Source organism: Protomyctophum parallelum, assembly GCF_964188405.1.
Source record: "Protomyctophum parallelum genome assembly, chromosome: 19".
Taxonomy (NCBI): domain Eukaryota; kingdom Metazoa; phylum Chordata; class Actinopteri; order Myctophiformes; family Myctophidae; genus Protomyctophum; species Protomyctophum parallelum.
This window is the reverse complement of record NC_139717.1, coordinates 13,762,071-13,777,607: the sequence shown is the minus strand read 5'-3', so window position 1 is coordinate 13,777,607 and position 15,537 is coordinate 13,762,071. Positions and strand designations below refer to the sequence as shown.

General features: G+C 44.1%; 3 protein-coding genes across 3 annotated transcripts; 2 read left to right on the top strand and 1 right to left on the bottom strand.

The window, feature by feature from the left end:
- Nucleotides 1-862: 862 nt before the first annotated feature.
- On the top strand, nt 863-1,594 carry LOC310876787 (adenosine 5'-monophosphoramidase HINT3-like; the record flags this gene model as incomplete). The annotated part of the gene is made up of 2 exons (XM_083790441.1): nt 863-1,213; nt 1,589-1,594. The coding sequence occupies 2 exons, from the start codon at nt 863-865 to the stop codon at nt 1,592-1,594; spliced, it is 357 nt and encodes a 118-aa protein (XP_083646567.1).
- A 149-nt stretch (nt 1,595-1,743) lies between these two features.
- Nucleotides 1,744-2,673, top strand: LOC310876784 (mitochondrial nicotinamide adenine dinucleotide transporter SLC25A51-like; the record flags this gene model as incomplete). Its single annotated transcript, XM_083790438.1, has 1 exon — nt 1,744-2,673. The coding sequence occupies one exon, from the start codon at nt 1,744-1,746 to the stop codon at nt 2,671-2,673; it is 930 nt and encodes a 309-aa protein (XP_083646564.1).
- Nucleotides 2,674-4,561: 1,888 nt separating this feature from the next.
- hsp90aa1.2 (heat shock protein 90, alpha (cytosolic), class A member 1, tandem duplicate 2) lies at nt 4,562-15,067 on the bottom strand. Its single transcript, XM_083791103.1, has 11 exons — nt 14,926-15,067; nt 12,739-12,888; nt 11,514-11,880; nt 10,894-11,027; nt 10,327-10,665; nt 9,645-9,810; nt 9,036-9,226; nt 7,542-7,689; nt 6,746-7,014; nt 5,569-5,902; nt 4,562-5,092 (listed from the first exon to the last, which is right to left on the bottom strand). The coding sequence occupies exons 2-11, from the start codon at nt 12,886-12,888 to the stop codon at nt 4,980-4,982; spliced, it is 2,211 nt and encodes a 736-aa protein (XP_083647229.1). The 5' UTR covers nt 14,926-15,067; the 3' UTR covers nt 4,562-4,979.
- Nucleotides 15,068-15,537: the final 470 nt, after the last annotated feature.

Below are 15,537 nucleotides of genomic sequence, written 5' to 3'. Positions count from 1 at the left end.
GTTTGCGCAAACAGTGTGTGTGTGTGTGTGTGTGTGTGTGTGTGTGTGTGTGTGTGTGTGTGTGTGTGTGTGTGTGCGTGTGCGTGTGCGTGTGCGTGTGTGTTCATTCTTTTCTGCCTTTTTGGGGCAAATCTTATAGCCATATATAGCTTATTATATTCAATATATGGTTGGTAGCCCATAATATAATGGTTACAAATACAGTAGGTACAGTAAGATTGGTCACTCTGAATAACTGCTGAACAGTTGTTATGGTGCAATTATGGGGAATTGCAGGTATGGTTGCACTGTCCCTCTATTGACACACATGACATCACATGATGCCATGCACATGACATCACCAAAAGCTTATACAGAATTTAAGAAATCACCCCCATGTGATGTGTGGGGCGCTCTTATCGTACATGATCATGACGTAACATGTCGATTTGCTCAGACACATGACATAAATATTCCTTTCATTGTCAATGGCATTTCATTTGTTAGCACAAAAAGCCGATTGGTTCAGACACATATGACGTAAATTCTCCTTTCATTGTCAACGGCAAATGTGACACGACGAGTTATGACAAAAAGCTGTATATTGGACGTGTGAGTCTAAGTTACATATGTCAGCAGCAAAAATAAAAAATAAAAAATTGGCGCTGATTTGTCCTGGACAGACAGACAGCTGTCACAGACAGAATGAGAGCCGAGTCTGGATGACGTATAGTGGGGTCATGTGACATGCAGTCGGAGAGACCAATGTCTCCCTCCAAAAGTCCAAATGCAGTATAAAAATGCATATATGGAGACAAACAGACTGTCTGTGTCCATATATGCATTTTTAAATGCATATGTCTGAGACAGTCAATGCCACAAAATGGTAGCAGGAGCCCAGGACACAGAGGAAGCCCAAGGCAAAGGGTTTGACGAGAAATGCATTTTCTGCAAAATTGTGAGCAAAGATAAGGGCGGGGACCTTCTTTACAGTGATGAGGACATCTCCTGCTTTAGGGACATCAAGCCAGGAGCCCCCCATCATTACCTGGTGGTTCCTACTAAACATGTCAGGAACTGCAAGACCCTCAGCAAAGAACATGTTCCAATGGTGGAGAAGATGGTGGAGACAGGGAAGGAGATTCTGCGGAAGAACAACGTCACAAACCTCGATGACATTAGGCTGGGCTTCCATTGGCCTCCATTTTGTTCTGTTGGACATCTCCACCTCCACGTACTAGCACCAGTCAGTCAAATGAGCTTCATGTCCCGCTTCTTTTACAAACTGAATTCCTGTTGGTTCATCACAGCAGAGCAGTTGATTCGACTTCTCAATTCTAAGGAGAAACTAAATGATCAGTGATCACTTTGTTTGGAAGCACTCCAGTTCTTGGATTGCATCTTGACCAGGGTTCCATCCTGACACAGAGGCTGCACTTACTGGAGGACACTGCTGGAAGGATAAAGGGCCACTTTGATTTATACCTCCAGTGTGCCGAAGTTCAGAAGCCAAATCTCAAATGTTTTTGTTCTCACTATTCTTTTGATAATTCAGGTAGGATAGGGTAAGTGCTATCTCTTTTGCCATGCCTCCTTCGGTGCGACGTAGGTGTGAGGTCCGAACATCTAGTTACTATTAGTTGCAGTGGGGAATGTCAGAGTACTTAGAGTATATGATGTCAGTACTATGACATCAGTACCTATTGTCAGAGTACTTGGAGGCCAGTCTATCCAATTCCTACAGAACTATGCAGTACACAGGTAATGCTACTGGAGGAGCCACACCACAGCCCATGGCATAGGATATTTGGCCATGCCCCAGGGTCCCCCGGGAAACCCAGTGGCCTAGGTAGTGGTGGTGGGGGTCGGGACGGGAAGCACTATGTCTGCGGTTCCCTCGCGGCCATCACAACCACGGTGGTGACCTTCCCCATCCATAAGGTGCAGTTCCGCCAGCAACTGCACGGCGTGGGGACCTTCGAGGCTGTGCGGCAGCTGCAGAGGGACGGGCTGAGGCACCTGTACCGAGGCCTGCTTCCTCCGCTGCTCCACAAGACCACCAGGGGCGCGGCCATGTTTGGCCTGTATGAGGACTTCTCCAGGACGCTCCTGGACCGAACGGCCGGCAGCGGAATGCCAGAGCTGGCCACACGGAGCTTTGCCGCGGCACTGGCCGGCACGGTGGGTTGCGTCCTGACGCCGTTTGAGCGGGTGCAGACTCTCCTCCAGGACCACCGGTACCATGCCCGCTTCAACACCACGGCACAGACCTTCCGGACACTTCTGACCGAGTACGGGGTCAGGGAGTGGTACCGGGGTCTAGTTCCCGTGTTGCTACGTACCGGTCCCAGCAGTATGCTTTTCTTCGCCTTCCGCGGACCTGTAAAGGAGCATCTACCCGAGGCCACTAGCCAGACGGGACATTTTGTCAATGACTTTGTGTGTGGAGCGGTCTTGGGGGCGTTCCTCAGCCTCCTGTTCTACCCGATAAACGTGGTAAAGTCGCGGTCACAGTCCAAGGTAGGCGGGGCCTTCCAGCCCTGCAGTGAGGTGCTGAAGACGGTGTGGAGAGAGAGGGGGAGCAGCGTTGTCATGCTGTTCAGAGGGGCTCACCTCAACTTCCACCGCACGCTCCTCTCCTGGGGCATCTTTAATGCCACCTATGAGCTTCTATTGAAGCTCACGCGAGATTAGATGGGACAGAGTGGGGTTGTTCTTCTCCCCGATGATGACTGAAGTGCTAACCCATTAAGCATGAGAAGTGTAAGGTTAAAAGGTTAATAATCTTAGTCAATGTGAATGAAACATTGAATTGCCCAGAGTGACCATGAGACAACAAGCGCAAAGGTTGGCCCAGATGCATAACCTTTTTTACTTTACTGTGTTTCTTTTCCCTTTTCCTTTTCCTGTTTTATATAGAAATGTATATTTGTACATCTCTAAATGTTTTGATGAATTTGAAAAGGGTGGACCCTGTTTTAAACAAGTGTAATGCTTTATCAGTGTATCTTCCACATGAAGATACACATCTTAAACATGAAATAAACATGGGGCGATATATCCGTGCTTTGGGGCGAGATATTCCACGCTGTGGGGGCGAGTTGGCAAAGGGGCGAGATGACCTGTTGTTACCCTTCTTAGTTCTTACCATCGGATTCGGGGTCTGCAGTGTCACATAGCAGGCTCCATATGCATGTTACCAAGAGCAGCAGTGTTGCTGCCTTTACAACAAGAGACTTCAAAGGGAAGGGAAAGTTCACTTCAATAAAACGCCTGCCCTGCGGTCTCCGAGGCTACTTGAGCTGAGCCTGTGACTCTGAGCCTGTGATAGATATAATATTGCTAATAATAATAATTGCTCAAATACCGCCCCCATCTGGCGGAGTCAGGTTAGCAAGCATTGCCCAAGTCAAGTGCAAATCCTATCCACACTTTTCCTGGGCTGTGTGTGCTCCAGTTCCTGTCGATTTGATCCAATGAAAGCCAATGAAACTGGTCAGATGACCAATGATATCCAATGAAATCAACAGGAACTGGAGCACACACAGCCCAGGAAAAGTGTGGATAACAGTGTGGAAGTGTAGCTCAGTGGGTTAGATGCACACTACAAAGTGACTATGGTATGGACACAGAAACCGAACCTGAATGTGGACAGGTCTCTCACACACACTGACACACACACACACAAACACAGATGTGTTGAGCAGTGTGTTGTTGTAACCGACTGTTACAACACACAGTAGGCCTACATAGGCTTCTTACTGCTCACTTCAATGTCTCCCTTGAAAGTCTTGCTCCGCAGTCCGTTGTTTATATATCCACAGAATATACTCCACTCTTCTATGATCATATTGTTGATGACACATCCCAGTGTCTTTTTTTCAAGTGTGGTTTCTATATGTCCGTAATCCACATAAGGACCATATCCCATTCTGCCATCTTAAAGGGGCCACGTTTCCACAACAGTGGTTACAGGAATCCTGTCTATATCTGGCTCCTCCCAGTTTAATGAATTTAAGGTACATTAGTAAGTGGTCCTGCATGATGGTGATGGGTCATTTTAATAATTGACCTAGACTAGTTTGATTGCTCATAATTTGTATGAATCGAGGCTAGTAGGCTAATGATGAAATTCATCCAAGTCCTACTACTACCTAAAATTAAGGATATAAAAAAGTAAATCTTGTTTGTTTCATAAATAAAACGGTGCCTACGCTACAATGATTCACCATAACCAAGACAGAGCTGTAGATGTAGAGCTTTTCATGGTAAGATGCTGAGTTGACTGATCGAGCGACTGAGACAAAACCATGCAGCATTTGGAGTGGTTTCCTAAATTCATAAAGTATATTTTGGGGGGGATGCTATTCCAACTTGGAATTCTTAATATTGTGATGTAATAAGGTTATAGTAATGTAAATCGGATTAGAACTTCACATCTGAAATCTTAACTTTAAACATACAAATACAGTAAGTGAAGCTTTGCTGACGCTGACTGGGATGAGTTTAAAATAAATATTCCTCTCTCGAATCTAGAACAGTGTTTCTATCCATCTAGCACAAAGACTGCACAAGGCGTGACTGGTGGTAAACGTGGTAAACCTTTATTTCTGGGTCCCACCATTTCAAATAACAGTATCAATTATTTTCAGAATATTTACAGTATTAGACCACGCAAACAAATGCTGGAATGTCAATAAATACAACAACAAAAATGCTTCAAAAGCAACTCAGCATACAAAACAAGTAATAGAACATTGAATCTCTTTTATGAAAAAATAAAAAATCCCCAACATCTTACAGAATGAAAGTAACCGAAAAACAAGAAAAAATAAATCGAATAAACCTTCATAAGGAACGATTGTTCTTCAACAGTGTGTGAATGCTATGGGGGTCTTATTAGCTCAGAGGGACATTCCAGGTACATCAAAATGTAATTTTGTATTACACTATTACCCTATTGCTAGCGGGTATAGGAACAAACAGCAGGGGGGGTCAAACTAATCGACCTCCTCCATCCTGGATGTGTCATCATCTCCTTCCAGAGGGGGCATGTCCTCCACCACGGGGGCCGAAGCAGGCTCATCTGAGCCCAGGTCATCTTCGTCAATACCTGGAGCGGAGATGGAGGAAGAGGAGATTAGTTTTTTCCCCTTCTACTGCCATTTCACGGGAAGGGTTTTCCCTTCCCGTGAAGTCAGTTGACTTATTAAGACCTGAGGCAGATTCTAAAAATGCTTCCTAAATCAGTAGTTCTCACACATTTTAAAAAAATGTTCAAAACTATCAGATGTACAAGCTTGCAGCGCGGCACTAAGTGACGTGTGAGCTTGCTGTTACTTTTGAATAGTCAACGCAAAAACCTAAACTGACACAGATGTTTTCCTGATTTTAATGAGATAGATTAGAAACCACAAAACGGTGTTCAGCCATATCCATCTTATAGTTTGTCAAAGATGATACAATAGATTATATAAAGAAAAATAACTATTAGTTGAGCTACAGCACCACCCTCACACACACACACACACACACACACACACACACACACACACACACACACACAGAAGACTGGGCAGTGGCACTCACCTAGTCCCAGTTTGATCATCCTGTAGATGCGGTTGGAGTGAGTCTGAGGGTCGTCCAGTGTGAACCCAGAGGACAGCAGGGCCGTCTCAAACAGCAAGATGACCAGGTCTTTGACCGACTTGTCGTTCTTGTCCGCCTCCGCCTTCTGCCTGAGCGTCTCCACGATAGGGTGGTCTGGGTTGACCTCCAGGTGCTTCTTGGCGGCCATGTAGCCCATGGTGGAGTTATCTCTGAGGGCCTGCGCCTTCATGATCCTCTCCATATTAGCCGTCCAACCGTAGGTGCTGGTGACAATGCAGCAGGGAGATGAAACCAGGCGGTTGGACACGGTGACCTGTGGATGGACAAGCATATTATAAAATCCCAAATTATGCTTTTTACTGCTGGGTAAATATATTAACTGTGGGGTGTCGCTAGGCAACCAGCCGCCAGGTGAGCATTGTAGTAGCCCAGACAGCCAGTGGGGAGGAGGCAGAACGCAGCCAAGGAGAACATAGAGGCATATCTACATTAATGTGAGCGTGATACTAAAAGCCTATTTTCTCCTCCTGTATAGGTAACCCGCTACCCCGGACGAATCGATATTGACGAGAGTTCCACTTCCCTGGGGGAGTATTGACCAGGGAAAGAAGTACCTGTCAAACCCGGGGACAGAGTGTGATATGTATATTAGGGCGCACTAAGCCCGTTAGGGAAAAGGACCCTAAATAAACCGACTATCCTGCCCGTGTGACGGGCGCCAGAGAAGAGGCGGAGTTCTGTTCTTTAAAGATTTTTTTTAGTTGCATTTAATGCCGCGCGCCTAAAAGCGCATTTATCCTAATAAACGGCCGTGGTGGCCCAATCTGATCAGTGCCTTGTGTGTTGGTGTCCGCTCAGTGCTCACATAACCAAAGTCACTATGTACCCGAACTAAGGGTTCTGCCACCTCTGTATCTTTGCTCCAAATTGAAAATTGTTGGCTTCCCACCACCAACACTGACCAGCACAACCAAAGTGGTGTGCTTCAAGTGATCTTTTGGTGAGAACGCACAACTTGGACCACTTATCTAAAAAATAGCCGATCTACAAGCTTACAACACGCTGCGTTGAATGTTCCCCCGTCAGAAGTAGGCATTCTGGCCTGGGGTTCAAATGGTGGAAAAACAATCTATCTCAGCCACTGCAGGAAACTCACCTTCTCCACCTTCTTCTCCAGGATGTCCTTCATGATCTTACAGAGGTTCTCAAACTGAGATTTCTTGTCCTCCTGCCTCTTCTTCTCGTCCTCATCAGCAGGCAGCTCCAGGCCCTCCTTGGTTACTGAGACCAGATTCTTTCCCTCGAACTCCTTCAGCTGCTGCACACAGTACTCATCGATGGGTTCGATCATGTAGATGACCTCCAGGCCAGCTTTGCGCAGCCGCTCGACAAAGGCGGAGTTGGCCACCTGGTCTTTGGTCTCACCTGAAACATGGGGTAAACACATAATGTTACTTTTCACCAAAGAACATCGGATATATAACATGGATTAAAGAAAAATAAAATCCTAATTTGTGAAACCCCCAATACTGTATGTAAAATTGTGTTTTAGTTGTATACTATTGTTCCTACTGTCAGCCAGGTGAAGAAATCACAGATTGCCCTTTCTGAAAATATTCAAATGCTCTATTCTTAAAATAATAACTGAAAGTAGAGTATCGATCAATACCGAGTACCGAGTACCAATCCGATTTTTTAATAAAAAAAAAAATCTCAGACAGTGGTTCTCAAAGTGGGGTCCAGGGAAACTCAGGGTTCCTTGAGGGGGTTCCAAATTGACCCTTACTACTCTGAGAGTTATGGGGGTCATTGAAATTAAAAGGTTTGAGAACCACTGCAGTAGTGCAAAATCAACTGGTATACTCACCAATATCAGCATTTTAGGCATACTGGTATCGGTATCGGAAAACAACTCTAAATGAAAGGTGTGCAGACATGCATGCGGTCCTCACCGGTGATGTAGTAGATGTGTTTCTGGGTGTCCTTCATGCGTGTGACGTAGTCCTTCAGGGAGACCAGCTCGTCTCCGGAGGCTGAGGTGTAGTAACGGAGAAGCTCTGACAGCCTCTTCCTGTTCTGAGAGTCCTCATGGATTCCAAGCTTCAGTACAAAAAACAAAGACCACAGAAAGCATGAATTAAAGCAAAATGACATCTCACGACTGAAAATGTAATGTGGTGAAACAGTATGAAAACATAACGTGCGACTGAGAACTTTAATCCATGATAAAGTGACGAATTATTTTTATTTTCAGTGTAACACACCAGCTTAGTAACATTTTATTAAGGGCTTTTTCTAATATAGGGTTGTTGATCACATGACATTAGTCATTAAGCCAAGCTTTGCCTTCACCTAGACAGACCATAAGGTGGCAGTAAAGACCCTCTAAAAGGACATTTGAAGCAGATTATCACAGGGGATCAGACAGGTGGCTGTTGAAAATGCAGACAGATGGCCCTTTAAAAGGTCAGACAGACAAACTGGAACAGTTACCTTTCATGTATATTCCTTTAACATTTCTAATAATTTTAATTCACCAAAGAATCCTCTAAGATCAAGTTTCATATTAATTCCAAAGATAATATTCTGAATTTAATTCATGCAGACACTTCATATTACACTCCATGGGAAATACCTACACACATGACAAAATGGCTGCCAGAAGTCCTTCTACACCTCATTAATGACAACATGACAGCGCTGGCCTTAATGTTCTTAAGAGAATGGTGAATACTATTTCTGCATTACCTTGATATTCTTTAAAAAAAATCACACCCGTGTGAACTGAGTGGTGCAACTCCCCTCTCTCTCTCCCCCCCCCCACCCTCTCTCTCTCTCTCTCTCTCTCTCTCTCATAGGCTTCTTCTGTCGTATGTTCTTAGACCTTCAGCTCCGTTGCAGCAAGCCAGTCCAGTGTGTCATTGTCTAGGTCAATTAGCCCACGGTCGCCATTCGGTGGCCGGTATATAGGGCAGCTGGTCAGCACATGTTCAACAGTCTGTAATGGGTCCCCACATTCGCAGTGGGCACTGTCTGTGAGACCCCACTTCTGCATGGATGCACCAAAGCGTCCCACACCCGTCCTCAGGCGGTTGAGGGTTGTCCACTCCTTGCGGGGGAGGTGCTGGCCAGGAACATCTGTGGGATCCTCGATGTAGTGGTGAAGCCTGGATGGTTCTGCTGCCTTCCACTGGTCCCTTGTAGCGTTTCTGGCACAACAGCGCCCCTACTGGTACTCCTCATACTGGTGCTCATTAACGTCACATAGGTGAACCAACACATAAGGTGAACACGGACATTGCTGTTCCTTGGAGTGGTTGCACCACTCAAAAACGGTTGGTGGTATTTCTTTAATACTGTGATATTCTCATAGAACTAATGGTAATATTTCTGTATTTAATTACGCTGATATTCTTAAAGAACCATTGGTGGCATTTCTTTATTACCTTGATATTCTTTGAGAACTGATCGTAGTATTTCTTGTAGTTCTCCTTGTCCTCGGCCAGCTCGGTGAACAGCTCCATGCATTTCTTCACCAGGTTCTTGCGGATCACCTTGAGGATCTTACTCTGCTGCAGCATCTCTCTGGAGATGTTCAGAGGGAGATCCTCAGAGTCCACCACACCCTTGACGAAGTCTACAGAGAGAACCAACAGTCGATGTTTACAACTTTTCATTGTTCTGCGTTCAATGAACAGAAGATTTTAAACCATAATGTTCCTGGTTAACTCAACCTCCATACAGTAGTGAAGAGGTCAACTGGAAAGGCTAAGAGACATTGCCTCAAGCGATTAGAACCAAAACAAGGTTCTACTGTAGTCTGTATGTACATACAGGGAACTGTTTCACTGTACTTAAACCCTACATACTTCCTAGACCAGGACTCTCTCTCTCTCTCTCGTGGAGCTATGGTGGAGGCCAATAAATGTAGCATCTTTGGAGCATGATCCAGTGTGCAGACTTTATATATTTTTGGGGATTTACACAGTGGATGTACGTGCTTTCTTGTTTGTTATACCGGTTTGAAGAATCCCTCCAGTCCTGTTCTTACTTACTGAGGTATTCAGGAATCAGTTCGTCACAGTTGTCCATGATGAAGACCCTGCGAACGTACAGCTTGATGTTGTTCTTCTTCTTCTTGTTCTCAAACAGGTCGAAGGGCGCGCGGCGAGGAACAAACAGGAGGGCGCGGAACTCCAATTGACCCTCCACGGAAAAGTGCTGTGGGGGATGAAACAGCATAATTAACCATCTTGTACTACTATGGAGGGCAAAGTTTCATTTGAAGACTATGACTAAAAAGAAAATGTATTTTAAATAAATCAAATGGTTTGCGCTTGAAACTTTGACAGACCAAACTGGCATAAAGGTATGACATTTTTAAGTATCGGTATGTACAGATTAATATAAATAATAAATTACACATATCTAATGTATATATCATATCATATGGCCTGGGCCGTGGCTCAGAGGTCCAGGCACCTTGGCTGGTAGTCCAGAGTGGCAGTGTGCGCGGGTTCGACTCCCAATCCCGACGGCCTTTACTGCATGTCACGGTTGTCGTCACCCCCCCCCCCCCCCCCCCGCCATTTCCTGTCAGCCTACTGTCTATCCCTCCATAAAAAATAAAGGCGAAAGCCAAAAAATAAAAAACATATATCATATCATGTGGAGACATTAGCCATCCACAATCCGTATAAACATTTCTATTTGAAATTCCTATCCTCCAGGGTTTACCTTGACAGCCAGGTGGTCCTCCCAGTCGTTGGTCAGACTCTTGTAGAACTCTCCGTACTCCTCGTTGTTGATGTCGTCAGGGTTGCGGGTCCAGAGGGGCTTGACCTTGTTCAGCTCCTCCTGGTCGATGTACTTCTCCTTGATCTTCTTCTTCTTCTTTTTCTTCTCCCCACACGTGTCGTGGTCGTGCTCGTGCTCTTCGTCCGAGCCCACATCCTCGATCTCGGGCTTGTCGTCATCTTCCGCGTCTTTGTCCTTCTCCTTCTCCTTCTCCTTCTCTTCCTTCTCCTCTTCCTCAGCCTCGTCGTCACTCACCTCTTTGTCGCGCTCCTTCTCCATCTGAAAGTGAAGAAAGAAAAATGAAAGTGACTGCTGTCGTTTGAGAATAGTTCCACTGATCTGGAAGTCCTTCTGTTCTAGAAATTACAAATCACGTCCTAGTTACGATAATCCACAGACCTTGTTTCTGTTTCACTGAGGAACAGAAATAGGTCTACCAACTGGCACACATTGTATTATAGGTGAACAACTGTATGGTACTTGTATCCCAGGTTTGTGTGTACTTACAAAGAGTGTGATGGGGTAGCCGATGAACTGAGAGTGCTTCTTCACGATTTCTTTGACGCGCTTCTCCTCGACGTACTCCGACTGATCGTCCTTCAGGAACAGGATCACCTTGGTCCCTCGTCCCATTGACTCACCTAACAGCGGGAAACACAGGTTCACAAAAAAAAACACAGGTTAGTGTACAGAAAGACACATAAGGCACCAGTAGCAATGAATTAAAAAACACATACATTATGAAGTGCAGCTGTTGAATTGGTTTCAATTAATTGACCTGAGTGTGATTCTACAAATGTCTTCTAAATCCTAACAGTTTTCTGAACATTGAGTAAAACATGTTTGCGTTTAAAATATACATATTCAAAGACAAAATGGAAGATCTACAAAGCTTGTGTATCTGCTGTTTTTTAATAGAAAAAGTATGCTATATGCCAAAGTGTGCTATTATCTAAAATGACACAGATGCTTCCCCGGTTTTGATGGCTTAACACATAAATGGAAAAAAAAGAAGAGAGAAATCACACTTGTGTGAAGTGAGGGGCGCTCTTCAATCAGCTGAGCACATTCCGTGCTCATACGGACAGACACACATAAGAAACAACTGTTCAGTAGGTGTTACTTACCAGTGTCTACTTTGACAGTGAAGGAGCCCCCTGCTGAAGACTCCCAGATGTATTGCTCATCATCATTGTGCTTGGTGATCACCGTCACCCTCTCTGCCACCAGGTAGGCGGAGTAGAAACCCACACCAAACTGCCCGATCATGGAGATGTCCGCTCCCGCCTGCAGAGCCTCCATGAAGGCCTTGGTGCCAGACTTGGCGATGGTTCCCAGGTTGTTGATGAGGTCGGCCTTGGTCATGCCGATGCCTGTGTCGATCAGGGTCAGGGTGCGGTCCTCTTTGTTGGGAATGATTTCGATCCTTAGGTCTTTGCCAGAGTCCATTTTGGTCGGATCAGTGAGGCTCTCATAGCGGATTTTGTCCAGTGCCTGAAGAAATAAAGTCAACCAATGCAGTCATCGATTTTAACCTGCTTTTAATTTAGGTTATTTCCAGTTTGTGTCTTTTTTATAATGCCTAAATGGTTTCAAACAACTCCATTTGGGGAAAAGTACATGAAAACTCCATCATTTAGCGTATCAAGATAGCATTATAGTTGATCTACATGTGAGACCTGACCAATTAATTACGTTAATACAAAACAACAACAACGCAATGAATCAATGACATATTGTTGGATTAAATATTCTGTTTAAACCATTCTGAACGGGCACCCATTTTGGTGTCAGCATCATGTTATGCTTTAGCTATTGAAAAATAGCAGATCTACAAGCTCATATCGCGCCACCGAGTGGCGCGATACGAGCTTGTAGGTCTGCTATTTTTGAAAAATCGAAGAGCGACTGACGTTTTTAGAATCTGATCTCAGGTCAGAATGGGTTCATCAGACCAGTGTGTGTCCGGCGGAAACCTCGTATGAATCTGATCTCAGGTCAGAATGGGTTAAAGCTGCAATCCATAACTTCCACGCCCCACCCTGGATTGGAAACCCCAGTCCCCTGCGTGAGCGCCGTTTGATATTCATGCAATATAACTTGTCAACCAGTAGGTGTCCTACAGCACATTACATTTCTCAATTAGAAGAGCAGGTAGACAAACTGCAATAAAAGTTTATTTCCAGAAACGAGTTATGGATTGCAGCGTTAATATCTCTACGTATGTAGAGATATTATCTCTATATCTCTATGTATGTACTGTATACAATACATATATTGGCCAGCAACGTTCTCAGTAAGGCTGTAATTTAATGACAGTAAATCAGAATGAAACATTAATGGTAGACTTACATCTGAGGAGTTGGAGATGAGCTCCCTGAGGAAGATCTCTTTGTTGGAGTAGAAGGTGTTGATGATCAGAGACATCAGCTGAGCGATCTCAGCCTGGAAGGCAAAGGTCTCAGCCTCCTCCTCCATTGGCTGGTCGTGTGCCTCAGGCATCTGAACACAGAATACAGAAGAGGCCATTATGGTTCAGATTCAGAAGCTGTGAATTTCATTTCGTTTGTATTTTAATGACTGTTGATCACTTTAAAGCTGTCGTCCTTAGGTGAAAATGTCCAGATTTTGGTTGCAGTTTAAAACTGAAAAGTTTGTTTCACTCCATCACGGATATAAAATCTGGAAGTTATTATAAGAAGCCGAGTCAGACCTACGCATAAGCCTCTGTATAGTTATGTAACTGACAGAATACTGATGTCATTGTCCATTGGTCTCCACACCGGCAGGGTGAGTCACTACCGCCGGTGATGTAATGCACCGTTACAATATAATATATTGTATCTGTAACTGAAATATATACACAAAGGAGACTCTTTGTGCCTTCATAGGGAACCACTGCTGCTGGTCACCAATGATTGACCAATGAGATTAACTTGTGTCACTACTAATTAGGAGTTCAGCAGACTCAGTAGGGGTCCAGTTTCAAACAAGCAGCTGGTGTGACAGCTCATCCTTTCTGTTCTGCTGCATTCATTTCTATTAACCATCCTTCTCAAACAGAGTCTGAATCTGGACTAAAATACTACTTTGCAATTGGACATTTGGGGTGTTAAATTCATTATTACCCGAGTTAATATTAAGATGAGGTAACTAATATGTTTTATTGTGCAGCAAGGGCGATTTGGCTTGGGCTCGAAGTCGCTGCGTTTCACAAAACACTTATATCACAATATAACATATAACTGTGGCATAAGCCCATGTTATGAGCGCAATAACAGTATCACAATGCATTGGCATTGGCGTAACACATGCATAGTACATAATATATACAAATGCATACACGTGTCACTTGAGTGTGAGACAATGGCTCAATGGAATAAGTATACATTAGTATAACGAAAAGACCATAATCAAACAACTTTAAAATAACATTTTAGTATTCATACACCTCTCCTAAAATAAAATATTTGATGCCATTTAATACCTTTATTGATGATGGAATTAATTAATTCTTGCAGAGAATTATTTCAGTAATTACAAGATAATTGTGAGAAACTGTGGTATGCATTGAATGGTGACACCAACCACCATCCATTGAAGATATAACTGAAATAATGGTGTGTGCGCATCGAGTGATCTTGGTACATAGAAGTTGATCTATTGAAGATTCTGACCTTCAAAGTACAGTTTTGTTTTGATTGTATTGCTGTATTGTTCTTTCTGCTTTGGCAATGTAAACGTATGTTTTCTCATGCCAATAAAGCCCTTTGAATTGAATTGAATTGTGTGTGGGATGGGACCTCACTTGGGTTAATCAGCCTTCCAAAGCACATGATGGCTGTAACTAAGAGAGTATAAGATGCAGTGGACTACTCATAGGGGACTACTCCCCCTAATGGCTCCATCTGCAAATGACAAGTTTCTAGAAGCTACCAGCATTCTCCAGTACCCAATAGAAATGTGAAACGAGAGCAAGTATGCAACTCACTCATCACCATACCAAATTTAAATAAACGATGGCCAGTTCTTTATTGGGATTTTAATTAAGATCTGAATTAGCCTACATTTAAATGTTTAAGCAGATTATTGTTAGTTGGGTCTCTTAATTCCTGGTTGGCAAGTATGTATGTGCATGCAGCATGCATGTCCATGTGTCTGCAGCAGTCTGCCTTTCCAAGTAATTAACAAAGACTTCATTAGCTGGCGTGGCCGGACAAGAGTGTGCCATGTAATCTAAACACCAGCCACAATTAAGTGAGGGCCCAGTGAGAGAGAGAGAAGTTACATTTTGAGTTTTTCCCCCACGCGAAATAAAAAGAACATGATACATTGAGTCTGTATCATGAAATTAAAATGATAAAACAAACAGTATGGCATGTCATGTCAACGTCGAATTCATAAAAAATGTCAAGCTCAGAATAGTAGTAGTCAAACAAACAGAACAAAAAACAAAGAGCATTCATAGGTTTGTTTAATTACGTTATCTATAAAAAGACATTAAAACAATATTTTATCTTGGCATGTCATTATCCATACCTTGCTCGTCAATAAATGGTCCAGTTGGGAATGTTCAGCGGCGGGTCGTTCCACACACGGAGAGAACGGGTAGGAGTGATGCTGGCTCGGCTTGAGCTATATATTGGGTTATATTTTATCCCTCAGAGTGGACTGTTCGAGAAAATCCTCCGCTTCCAGAACCATCTGGAATGTTCCTCGTTCCGGCCTGGGCGCCGATAGGCCCGCCGGCCCGTCAATCAGTGTACCCACCCGCCCCTACCTGACTGAAGCCCGAAAATATCCGGATCTACAAGCAGACGATGCGTCGCGTCCGCGCCGCGCTGTGGGCTTGTAGATCCGTCACTTGTGAAGCCTTTTGTCCTGGGACGGTGATAGGCCCGCTGCGCTTGTCAATCCTATCCCCCCGTATTATCCATTCAGCTGTCTATAACCTCATTGGCTAACTAGTTGGTTGGGGGCTGACATGTCAGCGGAGAGACAATGATCATGATTTAATTTTAATCAAAATGAAAATCTATCGTTTAAAAAACAGCTACATTATACGCTTATATCTAGGAGTCAAGTTTGTACCAAGGGAACCCTTAAGCTTTTGCATGGCTAAAGACAAGCAACCTTCAGACTATGGGAATT

What these genes read in the sequence shown, in the direction of transcription:
- hsp90aa1.2 (XM_083791103.1), bottom strand. Translation starts at nt 12,888, where the DNA reads ATGCCTGAGGCACACGACCAGCCAATGGAGGAGGAGGCTGAGACCTTT. An exon ending in ACTGATTCCTGAATACCTCA is followed by an intron (nt 9,227 to 9,644) that starts GTAAGTAAGAAC and finishes TTCTCTCTGTAG; the next exon opens with ACTTCGTCAAGGGTGTGGTG. An exon ending in GATGATCAAACTGGGACTAG is followed by an intron (nt 5,093 to 5,568) that starts GTGAGTGCCACT and finishes TCTCCGCTCCAG; the next exon opens with GTATTGACGAAGATGACCTG.